This window comes from Lepidochelys kempii, chromosome 23 (assembly GCF_965140265.1).
Source record: "Lepidochelys kempii isolate rLepKem1 chromosome 23, rLepKem1.hap2, whole genome shotgun sequence".
In the NCBI taxonomy this organism is placed as follows: domain Eukaryota; kingdom Metazoa; phylum Chordata; order Testudines; family Cheloniidae; genus Lepidochelys; species Lepidochelys kempii.
In genome coordinates this window covers 4,333,682-4,353,887 of record NC_133278.1, presented here as the reverse complement: position 1 = coordinate 4,353,887, position 20,206 = coordinate 4,333,682, and the positions used below count along the sequence as shown (strand labels likewise).

General features: G+C 55.6%; 1 protein-coding gene across 1 annotated transcript in view; it reads left to right on the top strand.

Annotated features, from left to right (window-relative positions):
* Positions 1-20,206, top strand: part of NPAS1 (neuronal PAS domain protein 1) — a 73,256-nt gene that overhangs the window by 32,716 nt on the left and 20,334 nt on the right. The window contains exons 3-4 of the mRNA XM_073321710.1: positions 9,071-9,160; positions 18,431-18,623. Coding sequence (XP_073177811.1) covers positions 9,071-9,160; positions 18,431-18,623 — 283 coding nt within the window. The remainder of the gene's footprint in view (positions 1-9,070; positions 9,161-18,430; positions 18,624-20,206) is intronic.

The window sequence follows — 20,206 nt, the reverse complement described above, 5'->3', positions numbered from 1 at the left end:
AATGAGAAAGTCGGCCATTTGTCAGTAACAGTGTGGCTGGGCCACTTTTGCCTTTTGAGGTCTGATTTTGTCAGCAAGTTGTTTTTAAGGGAGGTGAAGCTTGGGGATACGCAAGACAAATCAGACTCTTGAAAAGGGGGGCAGTAGGCTGGAAAGGTTGAGAGCCACTGGACTAGATGACCCTTATAGTTCCTTCTAACCCTATGGGTCTGGGGTGGTTCAAGGTAAGATTCTTACCACACCTCCTACAGCAAGGTGACTCCTCTGCTCCCAACCCCCTGCCTAGGGTCTCCACCAAGTCCTACCTAGGGGTTCTTTGCCCCTCTCTTTTATAGTCCAGAGACTTCTCCCAGCCGTGGGGAAAAGTGCCATGGCTCTCATGGGGAAGGTTCCCGGCTCTTTTTTCCCCCGCTGATGCTTTCTGCAATGCAAAGCGATCTGTCCCTGCAGCCTCCGATATGCCCATGCATGGCCCCTGAGCTGTGATGGCATCTGGATGGAGGTGTTTCTTTCCTCGTTCCCCACTCCCCAGGCTTGTCCGGGCCAAACATATTTTAGCTGAATATTTCCTTCACATTTGTATAGGGCTTTGGGTGTTTCCCATATGTACCCCGTGCAGGAATATTAATGGTAAGTGTGTCCCTGGTTTTCCAGGGATACCTTACACAACCCCAGTAGATACAGATCATGACATACGTGAGCAGGGGTACTCTGAATTTGGTCGGCCCAGCTGACCTCACTGCCTGATTCCAGTGCGCCCACTGGCATTGGGAAGCAGTTAGGGTTACGCTTCAGGGTGTGGGGAAAGTTTATCCCACATCTGTCCCTGGCAGGCTTCTTACACCTTCCTCTGCAGCATCTGGTTCCGGGTGCTGTCCAAGACGGGATACCGGGTTTGATGGGTCTCGACTCTGATCCAAACGGGGCGTCCAAACCGGGCGAGTCCCGTGTTTCTGGCATAGAGATGGAGCCGGTTCCTTCCCCGTGGAACCCTCCAGCCTGTGAATCTCCCCCTCGAAAATCATCCTGTTTGAAGTAGAAATAATCACAGCACCTTTCGGCAGCCACAGGGGTGTTTGGCAGATGACGCATAGGATGGACATAGGGTCATGGATCCAGTCCTCCCTCGTCAGATCATCTTTGGTGGTTTGGCCCCCGCTGCTCCTGTTGGAAGGCTGTTCCAGACTCTCCTTTCTCTGACGGTTAGAAACTTTCTCCTAATCTCCAGCCGCAACTGATTCCCGGTCATTTCTTCTTGGGCCAACGTTGTCCGTTCGCTTTACTAGCTCATCTCCCTCCCTGGGGTTTCCACCCGCCCCCAGCGTGTGTCTAGCGAGTGCTCAGCTGTTCTCGCAGCCAGCGTCTAGCCCTGCTCCCCTGGTCTCCTCCCTTGAGATCGGTTCTCTAGCATGCTGCTCATGGCCCTAGCGGGGCTCCGGCCCATGCCTGTGGCAATGCCTCTTTTGGGACCATCTTTCCTGCCATATTGCTCAGCTTCAGTTCCTCTCTGGGTTGGCAAAGGAAGGGACGGCTCAAGGGGAAGCTGTCTCAGTAACTCGTGCAGCCCTTCACCGGGGCACAGGGATGAAGTTATTTTTCCTCAGCACATCAGGGGCAAAGCTGAGAATAGAACCCAGGAGTCCTGACTCCCAGCCTCCCCACAACAGCCACATGGAGCAGACAGAGCAAAAGCCGCTTCTGTTGCTCAGCTCAGCCCCTGGTGTCAATGCCCCCCCCCCCCGAATCAGGGAGGTCCGCCAGGGGCTCGGGACAGGTGTTATGCACCCAGCGCCGAGGTGAGCAGCCGCGTTATTGAGTTACCGGCTTGTGAGCCGGTGCCGCGCCAAGGGGCAGGGTTGTAATGTGATTGCGCGGCTCGGCCAGGCCCCCGCAAACTGCATTTGCTCCCCAGCAGCCCCCGCCACGTCCCGGACACCTGCTGCCTTCCTGGTACCCAGCGCTCACCCTGGGACTAATGCAGCTTCATTCCAAGTAATTGCATTAAGGGCTGGGGGGGGCGAGGGGGCTGTAAGGAAAGGGGTGGGTTTAGCTTGGCAGCTGCTTTGCAGGGAATCAGGTGGACTTGTCTGAGGCTGGGGGGGGGAAGGGGGGTGCTGGGGGGGGACCCCAGATCTCAGGGTGACCTGCAGTGGAATAGCCTGGTGCTGCCCGGTTCATCGGTTGTAATAATTCCTCCCTCTGACCCCACCCTCACCCCCTTTAATTTAACCCCATGGTTCCCAATCTGCTCCTAAGGGTTGTCCCGTCCAGTGTTACAACGGGGAAATCGTACCGGGATCCTCCCCACCAGGATATTCAGGAGCCCCTTGTGTCTCCCCATTCAGAAAGGGAGGGGATGGGTGTGACCCCTGGAAACCTGCTTGTGACCTCCACCCGACCCACACTGTGGGGTGCACGACCCCAGGTGGGGAGTCTCTGATTTAAGCCATTAACTTTCAAAGGGCATTCAGTAAGAATTCATTATAATGCCCTATACAGTAGTTATATAGGAGCTATACTTCCTCCATGAAATAGATCCCAACTCATGGAGGAGGGAAGTAGGGTCTAGTGGTTAGAGCAGGAGGGGCCAGGAGTCAGGACGTTTGGGTTCTATCCCCAGAGCTGGGCGGAAATATAATTTATAACTCTTATATAGTGTTTTTTAATCAGTGGATCTCAAAGCTCTACAAAGCAGGGCAGTAGCCCCATTTACAGTTGGGGAAACTGAGGCACAGAGCTGGGAAAAGACAAGCCCTCCCACTGGACCAGTGGCAGCACCAGGAATAGTATCCAGCTCCCCCCATCTCAGCCCAGTGCTGTAGCCATCAGCCCATAGCGCTCCCAGGGTATTTGTAACGGGGGAGCATGCCACTGTGAGGAATAAAGAGATCCCTGCCCCGATGTTTAGGATGAGCAATGTGGGGTCAAACTGGGAGGGGAGTGAGTCATTCTCACAAGCCACACCCACAAAGCAAGCCCCGCCCACTCAAGACAACAAATTCAGGTGCCATTTACAGTAGATTGTCCTGGTGAGGGAGGAGAAGGAGTTAAATGTGAAAGTTACTATCCCCTCCCAACACTGAAAAGGTTTTAAACACAATGGAATAGAATCCACAATCTGTTCTGGGATGGCCCAGAGAGGGTTCTGTGCCCAGCTCTGGGAGGGGCATGGGTTAGAGCAGCGGCACGGGCAGTCAGGACGCCTGGGTTCCCTTCCTAGCTCTGCAATAGCGCATCTGGCTTTGAGCAGCAATTAAAGAGTTAACATTGAGACATGATGTGCCATTGCTAGGTTTCAGAGTTAACATGCCAGGGAGTTACAGGAGGTCAGTTTGCCTTTCTCTCAGAGCCCGTTGGCGGCAGACGTGGCACCCTCGGTTCATGATGCTCAAGGTTTTCTCTGCGTAAGACCTAGAGACTTAACAAGTCTTTTAAATGGAAGCTGAGATTCCACAGCCCCCCAAAACAGCCTCGCCTCTGTGAGGTGGCCCAATTAGACCAACCAACCAAACTGAGAACCCTGCTGCGGCCCAGAGATCACGCGTAGCCGGGGCCAAGTGCAACCTCCAGTTGGCAAAGTTCTAGAAAATCTGGAGCCGGAGGCAGACTCTGCGAATCTCTCCCCCCACCCCACCCCCCTTGAACAAAGCCTGAGGTGCCCCAAATCCACTCCAGCTCAGACCCATCTCTCTCTGCAGCGCAGGGTCTCCACCCCAGAGCTGGCTCGAGAGAGACGGGCTCTGCTGGACTGGGAAAGGGGGCACTGGGTAGGTTCTTCTCCTTTCCCTTCCATACTCCTTCCCTGCCTGCCAATATCCCCTCTTCCAACCCTCCTCGCCCTCTACCTGAGGGCTGCCCATGGGGAAGCACGCTCACAGGCTAACAAAGTAAGGAACAGCCTGGCCCCCACCACTCTGTTTCCCCACCACCACCTGTGGAAGAGACAGGGCACCAACCTCGGCAGGCACGGATCTCTCTCCCCAAGGCCACCAGGGAATCCCAGTTGCAGCGGCTCCTTGGGCTGACTCCCAGAACATCCGACATATGCGGCCGTGTCGACTGGTCACTACTGCCTTCCTCTCCCGAGGAGTCCTGACTCCCAGCCCCACTTCCTCCCCTGCTCTAATCACTAGACCGACCTCCCCTCCCAGAGCTGGCCATAGGCCCCAGAAGTCACAGAAAGCATTAGAAATGTAGGACTGGAAGGGACCTCAATAGTCCAGTCCCCTGCACTGAGGCAGGACTAAGTATTGTCTAGACCATCCCCGACAGGGGTTTGTCTCACCTGTTCTTAAAAGCCTCCAATGGTGGAGATTCCACAATACCTTTGGGTGATTTGTTCCCGAGCTTAACTAGCTTGACAGTTAGGAAGTTTTTCCTAAGGTCCAACCTAAATCTCCCTGGCCGCAATTTAAGCCCATCGCTTCTTGTCCTGTCCTCAGAGGTTAAGAACAATTTTTCTCCCTCCTCCTTGTAACAACCTTTTATGTACTTGAAAACTGTTATCGTGTCCCCTCTCAGTTTTCTCTTCTCCAACAAACTCAATTTTTTCAATCTTCCCTCATCGCTCATGTTTTCTAGGCCTTTAGTCATTTTTGTTGCTCTCTCTGGACTTTCTCCGATTGGTCCACATCTTTCCCAAAGTGTGGCGCCCATAACTGGACACAAGACACCAGCGGAGGCCTTATCAGCATGGAGTAGAGCGGAAGAATCACTTCTCGTGTCTTGCTTACAACACGCCTGCTAATACAGCCCAGAATGAGATTCTTTTTTCTTTGCAACAGCATTACACCGTTGACTCATATTTCGTTTGTGATCCACTCTAGCTCCCAGATCCTTCCTACGTGGCGTACTTTGCATTTGTTCTTATTGAAATTCAGCCTCTTTATTTCAGTCCATTTCTCCAGTTGATCATTTTGAATTCTAATCCAGCCCGCCAAAGCACTCGCAACCCCTCCCAGCTTGGTATCATCCGCAAACTTTATAAGTGTCCCTGGCCTCTGTTTGCCAGAAGCTGGGAATGGGCGACAGGGGATGGATCACTTGATGATTCCCTGGTCTGTTCATTCCCTCTGGGGCATCTGGCATTGGTTGCTGTCGGAAGACAGGAGACTGGGCTAGATGGGCCATTGTTCTGACCCAGTACGGCCGTTCTTATGTTCTTAAGTGTACTTTCTATGCTGTTATCCAAATCACTGATGAAGATATTAACTAGAACCAGACCCAGGACAGATCCTCACGGGACCCCACTCGACTTGCCCTTCCAGCTTGATTGTGAACCATTTATAATTACTCTTAGTTTTCCAACCAGTTGTGCGTCCACCTTATAGTAGGAGACTGATTTCCAGCCCCCCTGTGCTAACCCGTTCCCCTCCCGGAGCCAGGCACAGAACTCTCTCTGGGCCATCCCAGAACAGGCTGGATTCTAGTCCATCATGTTGAAAACCTTGTCGGTGTCAGGAGGGGCTGGTAGTTTTCATGTTTAACTCCTTCCCCTCCCTCACCTGTAATAAACTTGACATAAGAATAATCTGTTGGGGGGGGTTGTTCCCCCCACACACACACACACATCAATTCCCCATCACATGAAAGCCACCCCATTCCCCCCAAAAAGGGTGTCAAGTGTTTAATTACTGTTGACCTGCGAGTGGCTCATCGCAACCACTTGATAAAAAAGCAATTTTGTCTGGCAGTGGTAATTAACGCGGCTGAATGTTAACGTGACTGTCAGTGGCATTCATCTCCCATTATTATCATGTCTCTCCATAACAGGGTGGGTGGGGGGATTGTACTTGCATAAATGTATTCAGGCGGCATTCAGAACAATTGTTCCCGTTCCTTGGATCTACACGCACGCACTGCCTATATCAGAGACCGTAGCTCGCCTTGCGTCCCCGCCACCCTCTGGTTGGTCTGCGGGGCCCTCCGAGCGGTGCTGAGTCTGGCTCCTCCGAAGGCTTTGCAGCTCTGGCTCTGGAAGAGCTTTGCAAAGAGGCAGGGCCAGTGTCCTTATCCCTGCTTGCAAGGTGGTGGAGTGACTCACCTCAAGATCCCATGCAAGGGCAGTGGCAGGGTTTGGAATTGACCCCAAGCGTCCTGGCTCCCAGCCTATCCTGCTCTAAATGCTCACGACAGCATCCTTCTCGACAGCTGGGACCAGGACCCAGGAGTCCTAACTCCTAGCCCACCCTGCTGTAATCACAAGACCCCATTCCACTCCCTGAGCCTGAAATAGAACCCAGGAGTCCTGACTCCCAGCCCACCCCCCCACCCTCTCAGCCATTAGACCCCACTCCCCTCCCAACAGCTCGGAATAAAACCCAGGAGTCCTAACTCCTATCCCGCCCTTCTCTAACCCACCAGCCCCCAACTCCCTTCCCAGAGCTGGCAAGAGAACCCAGGAGTCCTGGCTCCCAATCCTGTGCTCAGTTCACTAGACCAGGAAATCAAGGCCAGCTGCAGCTTGGGGTTGCGGGTGGGAGGTAAAGAAATCTGCCACCCAGAAATCACCCAAGTTTGAAGCCAACTGTACAACTGCACGAAATACAGCCAGGCAAGCCTGTCTGGGCTGTCCAGTGCCCCCTGGTGGCCCGGCTGGGAATCATGCACTCACACTGTGCTCATCAGAGTATTGTGCACTCTAGCTATGTGGGTCTTCTTAATCTACAGGGTGCCCACCCCTTCCCTCTGGGGTGGGGGGGGGGAATTCCTCAGCGTGATGGCTGTTCCTCCTCAGGCATCCAGCACTGAAAGGGTTAACAATGTTGGGGGGAACGTCATTGGGCAGCAGGGTTAACACTCCATTCAGCTGACTGGGGGCAGTGCTCCACTGTGCAATCCAGCCATGGCATAAGCAGGTGTAATGCCATTGAGTTACACCAGGGTGGAGTTTGGCCCTTAGAGGCATCTTGACTCCTTTTGCAGACGCAATTCAGGAGTGCTGCGGGGTGTCATGTTCAGCGGGGTAAATCCTGGCTCAGGCCATCACAAATGGGCCCAGTAGTCAGTCTAATAAACCCAGGTCGGGGAGGGTGGTTTAAGGACCCCAAGCCCCTTAACAGACTGGATAACCTCACCCTACACTGAAATGCAGCTGTCTCTGGGGTGGGGTACGGCAGCTGTTTATAAAGGGTACTATCATCTGGTGCTGAAATGCCAGGCTTTGCTTTCCTGAGTGTGACTCCCTGCAGTGCACCTTAACTTAGCTGCCTCTGGGGTAGAATGTGGCAGATGTTTATACAGGGCCCCCTCACCTGATATTGAGCTAGGGCTGCCTCTGACGTGGGGCAGTGGGGGCTATTGGTACAAAGATGTCTCATCCAGTGCTGAGATGCAACCACCTCTGGGGTGCAGCATGGCAGACGTTTATACAGGGATCACTCACACAGTGTTGCGATGGGGCCACCTCTGGGGTGGAGCGTAGCAGCTGTTTAAACAGGAATCCCTTGCCCAGAAGCAGCCGCTTGTGGGGAGGGGTGCAGGGGCTGTGGCTGCATGCCAGTCTAGGGCAGGCCATGAAGAGCAATCCTGCACCCACTGAGAGGGGAATTTAAAGTGGTGAGCTACAATCAACCGGGCTGGAATTTGGCCAGGGCACTGACGATAACCTTCCTGTCTCTTGCATAAATTGCAGTGGGATATAAATTTGCATCTCATCTGAAAGCCAGCCCATTATTCCTCTTTCCCCTGAGCAGCTGGGCGTGGAAGGGGGGAGGGGCATGCCACCAGGTCACGGCTCAGCATCTTAGACACCTTCGGGGCTGAGGCTGAAGACCCCGGGGGCCTGCCCGCACAGTTGACCCTCACTCCTGAAACCAGCCAGTGGGCTCAGCACCTGGGATGCTGGCAGGCAGCTGCTGGGGGAGGTTCGTCTCGTGGACCCCTCCCTACTCACACATCCGGCCAGACGTGGCCTTATTTAAATAGCTGCTTCTGAAGGCTCAGGGGGGCTGGCTAAGGGGCTGTGCAGCCTTGGACCGGGTGGTTAAAGCTGAGCCAAGGCGATGGGAACCCAAAGCTGTGGCCACTAATGGATTGTGTGAAATGAGCAACAGCTGGCCAGGTCAGAAGGGAGGCCGGAGCTCGGCTCAGCTGTGCTGATTGTAGTGAGGGTAGCAAGCAGGGTGTGTTCGGGTCCTGCCCTGCAGCCACCCAGTGGGCTCATAGCTGCTGTCAGCCTCTGGGGCTGGCAGTGCAGGACATTTCATTGCCCCTGCACAATGGTCTGACGATGGTCTGTGGTAGGTAGGCCGAGATCCCCTTTTGGGCCCGGGCCCCGGTGGGCGCTTGGAGATGGGACAGGGCACCTGGGGCCTCCCATAGCACTGTGAAAGGATCAAACCATTGGGATGATTATTGATTAGGTGTGTTACAGTAGCATGTAGGTGCTCCAGTCACAGACCAGCCCCTCCCCCCACACACCCCCCACCTATGGTGCTAGACATTGTACACTTTTCTTCCTATTAGGTGTATTACGGTAGCATCTAGGCCACCCAGTCAGAGTCCAGGACCCCATTGTGCCAAGCGCTGTACATTTGTATTGCTATTAGGTGTATTACGGTAGCACCTAGGCCACCCAGTCAGAGTCCAGGACCCCATTGTGCCAAGTGCTGTACATTTGTATTGCTATTAGGTGTATTACGGTAGAACCTAGGAGCCGCAATTATGGGCCAGGATCCCATTGTGCCGGGCGCTGTACAAATACGGAACAAAAAGTCGGTTCTAAGTGTAAGACGGGTGACACCAGGTGGACACAGACAGACAGGAGATCGCCGTTAGATTTCCCAAGCTGCAGCTTTCAGCGGGGGCTTTGGTCCCAGCTTGGCTTTCCCACCCACTGTCCCCGCTTCCCCCCCCTCCGGAATTGAGTTGTCGTCTTTGCAAAGCCAGGCAGGCGATGGCCAGCTCTGGCAATTGAGTCACTTCGCTGGGGCACAGAGCGTGTAGAAGAAAGCCTATTGCGATGGCGAGCTAATCCCATCGGCACTGATAGCTTGGTCCTGCCGGTGCCCGGCCCGAGTGAGCTGCATAGTAAATGTGTTCTCTCTCTGTCTCTCTCTTCTCTTCTCAGTCTCTGGACGGGTTTGTGTTTGCACTAAACCAAGAGGGGAAGTTTCTTTACATCTCCGAGACGGTGTCTATTTACCTCGGGCTCTCGCAGGTAGGAGCGATGCGAGCTGTGTACTAACATGAATAATGGATACGCGCTGGAAATAAATTCCAATCAGGTGGCCAGACCGTGCGTCGGCTTAAAATGCATGAGCAACGTGACCCGGTGGGCTGCAGTGAGAATCACAAGGCGACGATCTGCCGGGCCCGGTGCATCAGTGGCTGGAAAGGTGCCTCCCATTTCACCGCTAAGCAACAGTGTTACGCCCAGCAACCCGACTCCCGTTGAGGCCAATGGCAGATCTCTCGTTGACTTCAGTGAGAGCAAGATCCAGATTGTGACTGTCTAATGGAAACAGACAGGATCGAGGTGGTCTAGTGGTTAGAGCACAGGGCTGGGAGTCAGGACTCCTGGGTTCTATTCCTGGGGCTAGTGGTTAGAGCACAGGGCTGGGAGTCAGGACTCCTGGGTTCTATTCCTGGGGCTAGTGGTTAGAGCACAGGGCTGGGAGTCAGGACTCCTGGGTTCTATTCCTGGGGCTAGTGGTTAGAGCACAGGGCTGGGAGTCAGGACTCCTGGGTTCTATTCCTGGGGCTAGTGGTTAGAGCACAGGGCTGGGAGTCAGGACTCCTGGGTTCTATTCCTGGGGCTAGTGGTTAGAGCACAGGGCTGGGAGTCAGGACTCCTGGGTTCTATTCCTGGGGCTAGTGGTTAGAGCACAGGGCTGGGAGTCAGGACTCCTGGGTTCTATTCCTGGGGCTAGTGGTTAGAGCACAGGGCTGGGAGTCAGGACTCCTGGGTTCTATTCCTGGGGCTAGTGGTTAGAGCACAGGGCTGGGAGTCAGGACTCCTGGGTTCTATTCCTGGGGCTAGTGGTTAGAGCACAGGGCTGGGAGTCAGGACTCCTGGGTTCTATTCCTGGGGCTAGTGGTTAGAGCACAGGGCTGGGAGTCAGGACTCCTGGGTTCTATTCCTGCAGTTGGGGTAAGAGCACAGGATTAGTGGCCAGGACTCCTGGGTTCTATTCCTGGGGCTGAGAAGGGAGTGGAGTCTAGTGGTGGGGCAGGTGGTAGTGGAGACAGAACTCTTCTGCTGACTTTCTCGGTGACTGTGGACTGCTCTATGCCTCAGTTTCCCCATCTGTGAAATGGGGATAATGATACCAACCTCCTTTGAAACATAGTTGAGATCTGCAGCTGGAAAGTGCTGAGTAGTCAGACTAGCGTAAGGTCTGAATTGTCTTGTATTGGGGGCTGGATGTGCTAATGGGCTCCCACGGGTCAGAGCCAGGGGAGGCCTAGATGTAGAGGGGTTTGCTGCAGGGCAATCAGACGTCTCCTGTTCCCCCACCCTGCGGAGGGATCCTTGGGGCACGTCACCAGTCTGAGTATCTGATGGGAACTACAGCAGGTCGGAAAATTGATTTTCTGCACTGGGAGAAATGTTGAGATTTCTGTTTATTTTTTTCTCATCCCTCATCGGGAGGAAAAGCCAAAATTTCGAAATTTTTCGTGAAATGAAATTCCTCCTCCCCACCCAACTTTCACATTGGGCCAATCAAAGCATTTCATTTTGATATATATATATAAGCAATTTTTGAAATGACAAGTCAGTTTCTATAGGAAAAATCAAAACTTTTCATGGGCGTTTTTTTATATGATTTTGCAAAATATTTCTGTTTTGTCAAAACAGCCCCCCATGGGGCAGATCGGGGGCATGGCTGGAGTGCATTGCCCTGTGGCTCTTCTCTGCCCCCCCAGGTCCCATAGGGGGTGGATCAGGGGTGTGGCTGGAGTGCACTGCGCTTTGGCTATTCTCTGTCCCCCAGGGTCCATGGGGAGCAGAACATGAGTTAGAGCAGCCCTGAAGCTGCTCTAGGTGACACTGGGAGCCAGGCACAGAATATGGGGAGCACAAAGGGGGCTTAAAGCCACCTCCCCCTACTCTTGTCCCCAAGTGCAGAGGTGGAATAACTCAGCATCAGGCCCAAAGCCTTTTGGGCAGGGATGGGCACAACCTACACTGTTTAGACCCGGCACATGTTCAGGTCCAGATGTCCCAGTTCCATGGTGGTTCAGCCCCATCTCTGCGTTCAGGGGTAAGGATCTTCCCCAAGCTCTGACCCTGGCCTAGCAGCCAGAAGCAGAACCCCCTTCTATCCCTGGCCAAACCTGATAATACTCACCCCGCCCTGGCACCTTGATCTGCCCCCTCTATGAACCCAGTGGAGACAGACCACACGATGCAAATCAGCTCTTGGAGGGCTTAGGGCTCATCCAGGACACCCCCCTGACCCGCCCGGGCCCTCCGCCACGCAGATGCCATTTTAGCACCAAGTCTCTTTGCACAAAAGAGGCAGGAGTTCCCCCCACCACGTCCCCAGCAAAGCCAGGACACGCATGGTAACCGCCTTGCCGCGGATCCTTAGCAAACACCGGGGCTTTGTCTTAGCTGAGTTTCATCTGCACTAGAAAACATTTGGGCCACCTCCCCTTCTCCTTGTCTGTCGCTGCGCCTCTTGGCCCTCGCAGCATGAATAGTTAATAGCAGTAATTATCTCGGCAACAAATGAGGGCTCTCTTACACGTGTTGCCTTATGACTGGTGATTGCGTTAAAGGCTGGAGTGACTACGGCTGGTGTGCGTCGGGGGGTGGGGGGGAGCACCCGGGCAGAGGGGCACTGAACTGAGCCACCTTTGTCTAAATGCCCTGGTGAATTCTCAGTGATGGACTTCAGGTAAACACACACACACAGAGCAGGGCTCAGCCCTTCCAGCAAAGGGCAGAAGAGCCACACACACAGAGAGCAGGGCCCACCCCCTCCAGCAGGGACACACACACATATGCGCGTCAAAAATGCTTCAGATCGGTCGGTTACTTTGATCTCTCAGGTTGCCTGGCAGGGGAAGGGGCAGGGATCAGATCTGGGTTCAGTTCCCTGCGCTGCCCCAGATGAGCTGCGTGAACTCAGGCTGCTCGGTCAGCGTCAAGGGGCCTTAATGTGGTGGAATTCCACGTGGTGCGGGGGGGGCCGCACCGGTTGGTGGAAGGACCCTGCGCCCAGCCCCCTGGTGTAGGGCGTGGATTGGGGGCATGGCCGGAGCGCACTGAACTGTACCTATTTTCTGCCCCCCAGGGCCCATGGGGGGTGGATCAGGAGCATGACTGGGGTGGACTGTGCTGTGACTATTCTCTGTCGACCCTGAGCCATCAGGGCAGCCCAGCAAATGAGCTAGGACTCCTGGGTTCTCATCCCAGCTCTAGGAGGGGAAGTGGGGATCTAATGGTTTGAATGGGGAAGTAGGGGAACTGAGAGTCAAAACTCCTGGATTCTGTCCCCAGTGCTGACACCTCGGACACCCCTTCTGCGTGCCTCAGTTTCCTCTCCTATAAAATGGGATAACTGGGCAGGTTGGCTGTGTGGTTAAATACCCGTGATGCGCTTTGAGACCTTAACGGTGACGTCTGACCATTAACCCCAACTGGAGCCGAGTATCTGGAAAGCCGACCCCCACCCCCAGTCCCCCAACCCACGCGCAGCCCAAACACCTCAGCCCTGGTCCCACGCTGTCTCACCCTCCCTTCCATAATGCAGCACGGTGTTCTGTACCTACATTTTTCTTTCCCTTTCCGTTCTAATCGCTGTAGGGGAAACGTGGAGTTGAAAGGCACAGCCTGGGCTCAGAGCCCTGTGCTGAGCAAAGGAAAGGATCAATCCATCGATCGGGCGGGCTGCAGGCTCCCACCGCTGCCCCCTGGCACCTCCCCACCAGCTCTCTGCCTTTCCCATTGTTCTCTTGTTGTCAAGATGAAGAACAGAGAAACTTCAAAGATGTTCTTCAGCTCTTTTCTTGTGCTTTGGAACAATAGCTCCTGTCAGACAGAGCCCGTCAGACCGGTGTCCGGCCCGACGTACTGCATTCTGCTGGTCTCCGGAGAGTACATCCCTCCTGGCCTTAGTATGCGGGGAGCGCTCAGTCCCCAGCCCGGATGCAGCAAACCTAACTTGGTTCAGTGTCAGGGGGAGGAAGGGATTGCAGCTGTTGAAACAGCCCCTGATGGAGAAACTGAGGCACGGGATGGGGCGATCACCCAAGGTCGTCCAGTGAACAAGAGATGAGGATAGGACCCAGGCACCTTGCCTTTAGTTCTCTCCCGTCTCTCACCATTACAGGTGCTGTGAGTCCTGGCTGCCAGTCCCTCCTGTTCTACCAACTAGACAACAGTCCTCGCTGTGACTTGGAAATAAAACCAGGAAGCCTTACGCCCAGCCCCCTTTGCTCTCACCACTAGACACTCCCCCCCACCCTCTGGAGTTGGGCACAGAACCCTGCTCTCCCCGCTCTCCGCTCTAACCACGAGACTCCACTCCTGCCGCAGAGTTGGGCACAGAACCCGGGCGGTCCTGACTCTCAGCCACCCCCCCGCCCCACTCTAACCACTAGATTTCACTTCCATCCCGGAGCAGGCAAGAGAAGCCAGCTTCATCACTGGGTTCTGCTGGTGGCTCATTGCAGGAAAAGGACGGTGGGGGCCATGGCGAGCTGACCGGTTGCATGGTGCAAGCTCTGCCTCGTTAGTAGCTACTAAAATTGCATTTGCTGCTCTCCCAGGATCGCTTCACCACAGGAGGGGCCACGCGCAAGGGGACCGGGGGCTGTTCCCATCCGTGCTGGGGTCCAGTGCATGGGGCATGGGAGAAACAAACCCCACAGATCCCCAAGTATGTTCCCCCTCTGCTCCCTCTCCCGCACCTGGGCCCCTACTCAGCCACCGATGATCCAGGAGCTTTGCCCTGTCCATGACAGTGGGACTCCTCCGGGTCTCCTTTGGAACGCTCCCTCTCCATGGGGGTGGGGGAAACAGGGGAGACCCACTTACCCATTGTAGCTCCTGGCCAGGGTACAGGAGACAGCATCTTGCAGCAGTGCCCTGTGCAGGGATAGCGCCTCCTCTCCCGGGTGAGGAGCTCCGGCCACATCCCTGGCAGCTCCCGCTGGAGGTGAGTTTAGCACAGCTGGGCACCTGTGTGCGGGGGAAAGCCCCTGTGGAGCAACCACCACCTGGACACTGGGCTCTTCGTCTCGTCTTGGCTGTCATGCAGTTATTGCTGTTGCAGTTGCCACGTGGCTGCATGTCAGTGCTGGGTGAGCGATGCCTGTATAAACAGCTGCCACGCCCCACCCCAGAGGTGGCTGCATGTCAGTGCTGGGTGAGCGATGCCTGTATAAACAGCTGCCACGCCCCACCCCAGAGGTGGCTGCATGTCAGTGCTGGGTGAGCGATGCCTGTATAAACAGCTGCCACGCCCCACCCCAGAGGTGGCTGCATGTCAGTGCTGGGTGAGCGATGCCTGTATAAACAGCTGCCATACTCCACCCCAGTGGTGGGTGATTTGATTCCCATCCCAGTCTGTCAGATGTTTTGGGATCTTTGAATACAGTATGCATTAGAAATAGACGAGATGACAAGGGAATTGTGCATGATGCTCTGTACCTGGCCTAATGGTTAGAGCAGGCATGAGGGAGACTCCTGGGTTCTATTCCCATTGCAAGAAGGGGAGTGTTGTCCACTGGTTAGGGCAGCAGGCCTCCTGGGCTCTCCTGTCTCTAAGAGGGAGTGTGGTGCAAAGCCTTGTTTAGGGGACTAACAGTGAGGACACATAATTAGTTGTATTAAGATAGTGCCCAGAGGCCCCTGACTGAGCTCAGGGCTCCGTTGTGATGGTGCTGCACAGACCCCAGCTGAGATCAGGACCCCATTGTGCTGGGTGCTGCATAGACACAGCGTGAGACAGTCCCTGCCCTGAAGAGGTCACAGCCCAAAGGGTAGGAGGAGAAACTGAGGCATGGAGCAGGGAAGGGACTTTCCCCAGGTCATACAACAGGACTCCTGCATTCTGCCCCTGGTTCTGGGAAGGAAGTGGGGTCTGGTGGTTAAAGTAGGGGGCAGGGAGTCAGGACTCCAGGGATTTTCCATGCCTGATTCTGCCACTGACTCACTGCATAGCCTTAGGTGCCTTCCCCGCTCAGTGAAAGAGGGTTAAGTACTTTGAGAGTCTCTGGCCCATGCATGGAGGGCGCCAAGGAACCTGGCTGGGGCATAGTTTAAGCTCCTCAGGGCCTCCGTGCCTGAGTCAGATCGCAGGCGCTTTTAATGCATCCCCAGCGAGCACTGCAGACCCGGAGCCAACCCCAGGCAAGGAGAAGGCAGCCTTTGATACCACAGTCAGTGCTGATGGAGAGGACCTTGCCGCAGGCTTTCGGGGCGGGGGGGGGCCTTATGGCTCTGAGGCAAGGAATTGGATTGGGGCTGCTGGGACTTCATCCCAGTGCTGTATTATCCAGCCTCATTCATGGAGGGGAATCGCTCATCCCTCCCCCCGACACACACACTGTCCAGCTCCCCTTCTTCTCCCCCCCCATCTCCCTCCTGGAAAGATCTCTTTGTCTTCAGCCCTTTTTCTTTCTTTCTTTCTTTCTTTCTTTCTTTCTTTCTTTCTTTCTTTCTTTCTTTCTTTCTTTCTTTCCCCTCCACGCTCTCCCCGGGCCCCCAGCTGGAAAGATAAACCCCTCCTCATCTGCCCTGTGCCCAATCCCCTTTAGCTGGCAGAAGCCTCTGGGTTTGCAGTAGTCAGGCCTTGTGCTGCCAGCTGGGGAGACAGCGTGGGCTAGTGGCTAACACACAGGCCTGGGAGCCCTTGGCTGAGTCCCTGCGCCTCACCTCCCCTGAGTGTGAAAACGAGAGCAGGCTGCTGCCCCTAGGCGTGCCGCTCTCTAGGCTCTTCTGTGGCTCCCATTTCGGTGGCTTCTGGGCGCCTCCGATGAGGAACTGTGACCACGGCAATCTCTCTCCTGCCCTTCCCTGCAGGCACGAAGGCGGCATGAGACTGAATTCCTCAAGTGCTTTGAGATCTTTTGGGGGCAAAACGGCAAAGGGGCCAGCTGCAGCCATGGTCACTGGCTCAGGATGCCTAGCCTTTGCCCTTCATAGATGTTAATTAATCCTTGTGACCCTCCCCCCCCGGGCAAGTTATTATCCTTCCCTATTTCAGGGTAAACTGAGGCACGCAGTGACAACGTGACATGCACCGGCTTCCCTTCTCCAAATCCGTGGCAGAACCCAGGAATCCCAGCTCACTGTGACCTCCTGTAGCCACTAGAGCACACTCCCCTCCCAGAGCTGGGGACGGAACCCAGGTGTCCGGCGTCCCTGCTGTAACCACTAGACCCACTCTCTTCCCAGCGTGGAGAATATTATGAGATTTTAGAAGCCATGGTTGTGGACTAAGATGACATTGTGCTAGGTGCAATATGTGTTTTTTTGCTATTAGATATATTACGGTAGTGGCTAGGCACCCCACTCATGGACTAAGACCCCCCATTGTGCTGGGCACCATATGTTTTTATTGCTATTAGGTGTATTATGGTCGTGCTCAGCAGCCCCAGTCATAGACTAAGACCCCCCCCCATTGTGCTAGGCGCTGTACATTTTAGTGGGATTAGGTGTATTGCGGTAGCACTTGGGAGCCCCAGTGACAGGCTAAGACCCCATTGCGCTAGGTGCGGTACGAACACAAAGGCAGCCCCTAGACCAGCCCATGAGTCCTGTTTCCCGCCCCGCCCCGTTCTATCCTACTAGGCCATGATGCCTGTGGGCTCGCCCCCCCCCCCATGTGTAGCACACCGTTCCCGAGGGTGGTGGTGGTCTCCTACGCAGCGTTGGTCCTTAGCCCATCTCCAGCCGCCGCCTTGGCCGCCCAGGCTTGCTCCTTTCCGCTTTTGATGAGGCTCAGCCCTTTGGAAAGCCCCTGAACCCTGGAGGCGAAGAAAATAGCCTGGCATGATTATTTATTGATCCTCCCTCTTCATTATGTGGTGGGAAACGTTAACCCGAAGCGCTGACCTTAAGTATTCCAACGGGACGCCGCTGCCCCCGGGCAGGCTGGCACGGTGATGAGGACGCTGCCCCTTCCTTTGCAGGCGGCTCGGAGGTCACGCTGGCTGACCTCGCTCTGGCTGGGGCAGTGGGCGCGTGTCTGGGGGCGGCGGGGAGGGGGGCTTTTAGAACAGGCTCTCCGTCCAGAGGTTTATTGCATTAGCCGAGGCTCAGCCCTGTGTGATCGGTGAGAGCGAGTGCTGGTTGACAGGAGAGGGGGCAGGCAGCTGTGTCTCTCTGGGACCACTGAGGCATTCCTGCTTGATATTCTCGCCTCACAAGGGGGCACCTGGTCCATGCCCTGCTGGGCTTGTGCCCTTGCCAAGGGGGCACGCCCCCCCACCCCCCGTGGGTGTTGAGCTATCCACGCCTAGGTAATACAGGATCTCCTGAAGCATCGGGTCTCGTCCCTGCCATCGCAGGCCAGCCCATCTGATCAGCCCAGGCAGAAATGTATCACGCTCCATCAGCTACCTAGCAGACGTGCCAAATCCGCGGGAAAAACGCCGAAATCGGGCTTGTTTTTGGCTTAATTGGCTTGTGAGTTGCTAGTTGGCTAGTTTTTGGCTTGTGGCTTCTTCTTTTTTTGGATCGGCTACCAGCAAGCAGGGGCAAGGAGGGGAGCGAGTCAGGGGGTGCACAGCGGGCCCACCACAGTCCCAGGCTGCACGCTGTGGAGGGGATCTAGTCACATAGAGTGTTGGGGTGCTTAGGGAGTGGCTTGTTTTGAAATAGGATGAGCTTGATTTTTGGCTTATTGTGGAAGTCGGGGGTGCTTATTCACCATGTGAAAGGTGGCAACTGTGCTAACTAGTTAGGTTATTTGCCCCCTCTCGGGGGGGGTGGAGGGGGGGCTGTCTCCAAGTCAGCTAGCTGGGGCTTTTAATTACATCCCTGGCAAGCCTTCCAGCGCTCAGCCCAGGGGAGGAGAAGCCTGCCTGTGATACAACAGCATGTTCCGATCAAGGGGACCTTGCCGGGGTTCACCCTCCTCCCTCGCCCCTGTGGCTGGATCCCATTATTAGTTATTCAGATAGTGGTAGTGCCTAGGAGCCGCGGTCATGACCAGACCACCATTGTGCTAGGGGCTGTACAGACACAGAACAAAGAGACAATCTGATCTCTCTCCTCTCTGATGGCTGTCTGGAAGGGCGGCACCAGGGCCTGGCTTAGAAAGGTGGGGAGGGGAGGCGCCAGGTGACGGCCAAGGGCTGGTTGGGTCTGTCAGCTGGTTTGGTGTTAGGTGCATCGGGCATGAGTCCTGCAAGAGGGTGGTCCCAGGTGCTGGGATCCCGGAGGGGAATGGCCCCAGCTAGCTTCTCTCTCTCCCCAAACAGGGGAGCCCAGCTCTGACTCCCCCCACCCGTCTCTGTTGCCTTTTAGGTGGAGCTGACGGGCAGCAGCGTCTTTGACTACATCCATCCTGGAGATCACCCTGAGGTCGCCGAGCAACTGGGGCTCAAGCTGCCTTTCGATGCTGTTGGCTCCCCGCCGGAGAGCCAGAAACCTCCAGGCCTCACTGGGGCCAGCTCTTCCTCCTCCTGCTCCTCCTCCCTGAACGAGGCCTCTGAGCCCGGTAAAGCAGCTTCTCTTGCTTGGCCGGAAACAGCTTGTGGACCCATCCCCTACCCCCAACCCTCTGCCTCTGTCCCAGAGCTGCGACAAGAACCTGGCAGTCCCAAATGCCTAGTCCCCCCTGCTCTAACCACTACACCACACTCCCATCCCACCAGGAATAGAACCCAGGAGTCCTGATTCTCAGTCCACCCTGCTCTAACCACTAGACCCCGCTCCTGTCCCAGAGCATGGGGTGGAACCCGGGAGTCCTGACACCCTGCTCTAACCACTGGAATCCCCAGCCTCTCTCCCTTTGCCTCCCCCCTCTTCCTTTCTCCTTTCCCCAGTCCCTCTCTCCCCTTTCCTCTCTCTTCCTCCTTTCTTTTCCTCTTCTCTCTCTCTCTCTTCCCAACCCCTTTCCCCTCCTTTTGTCCCCCCCACACTCCACTCCCTGAGCCTTGGATTTCCCAGCCCTTTGTCACCTTCATGTGTGAGCTGCTTCCCCGGGGAGGGTAGGAGACGAGACTCTGTTTTGGCTGCTTATTCCCTCAGTCTCACCTGGCCCCCGCCAGCCGCCTTCACCCAGGGGTTGTCAGTGTCCGTCCCCCCAGTCCCTTCCCTGCACACCCACAACCACCAGGGTCTTGCGGGGGAGCCGGCATCCAGGAGGCTGGTGGGTGGCGAGAAATGAAAGGCAATCTTCAGTCGCCTTCCATCTCATTTGATATCCGTCTGCTTGGCTTTTATCTGGGGAACCTTTAAAAGATTTATACGAAGCAGGAGCGTAAAAGAGAATGAGATATAAAGCTCAGCCTGGAGCACGCTCTGCCTCCCTAGACGGAAAGCAGACAGCGGCCCGTCCTCTGCATTGCTGGGGGAGTGCAGATTGGTGCAGGTGTTGGGGGGGAGAGACGTGTGTTCCTGCGGGGGAGGGGGTTCTGCTGGGCATGGGTGCCATTCTTAAGGGGGGTGGGGAATTGCAAGCCACAGAGCTGAGGGGCACACGGTCTTAGCAAAACTGCTGCTCCAAAATTGCAATAGATTGGCAGGTGTTTGCATACAGGGGTCCTGGCGGGGGCTGGCGGAACTGGGTTTCGAAGGGATCTGTTCCCACAGGGTTGGGCATGTGGGGGTTTGGGGGCTTGGTGGATTATTTCGAGATCGGGGAGATGATCCGATAGGGCCAGTTAAACCAAAGAGTCCCCAGCATAAGAGCCAGGAGGTGACCAAGGCTGGGGGCTGGGCGAGAGATGTAGCAGCGGAGTGGTTTACGCTGGGGCCTCTCCCCTTGTGGGGTGGATGACAGTCATCGGGATGGGGGCCGGGGCAAGTGCCACACCGAAGTGGGGCACAAGGGAGCGTGGGATAAGCGGGTTGCAGGAGTGACGCCTGAGAGGCTGTACAAGATGACCCAGCCCCTGCCCCAGCAGGAAAACAGGTTCCTCCCTGATCCTCGCAGGAAGCCACCTGCTTTTTGATTCAGGCCTCATGCCTCCAGGGCCAGCCTCCCTCAGTTATTTGAGGGCCAGCCTCGCTCTGACAAAGGCCACGCCCCTCATGGTAATTCGCCGGAGCCCCGGGTGGATGGCCATGCCCCCCTCG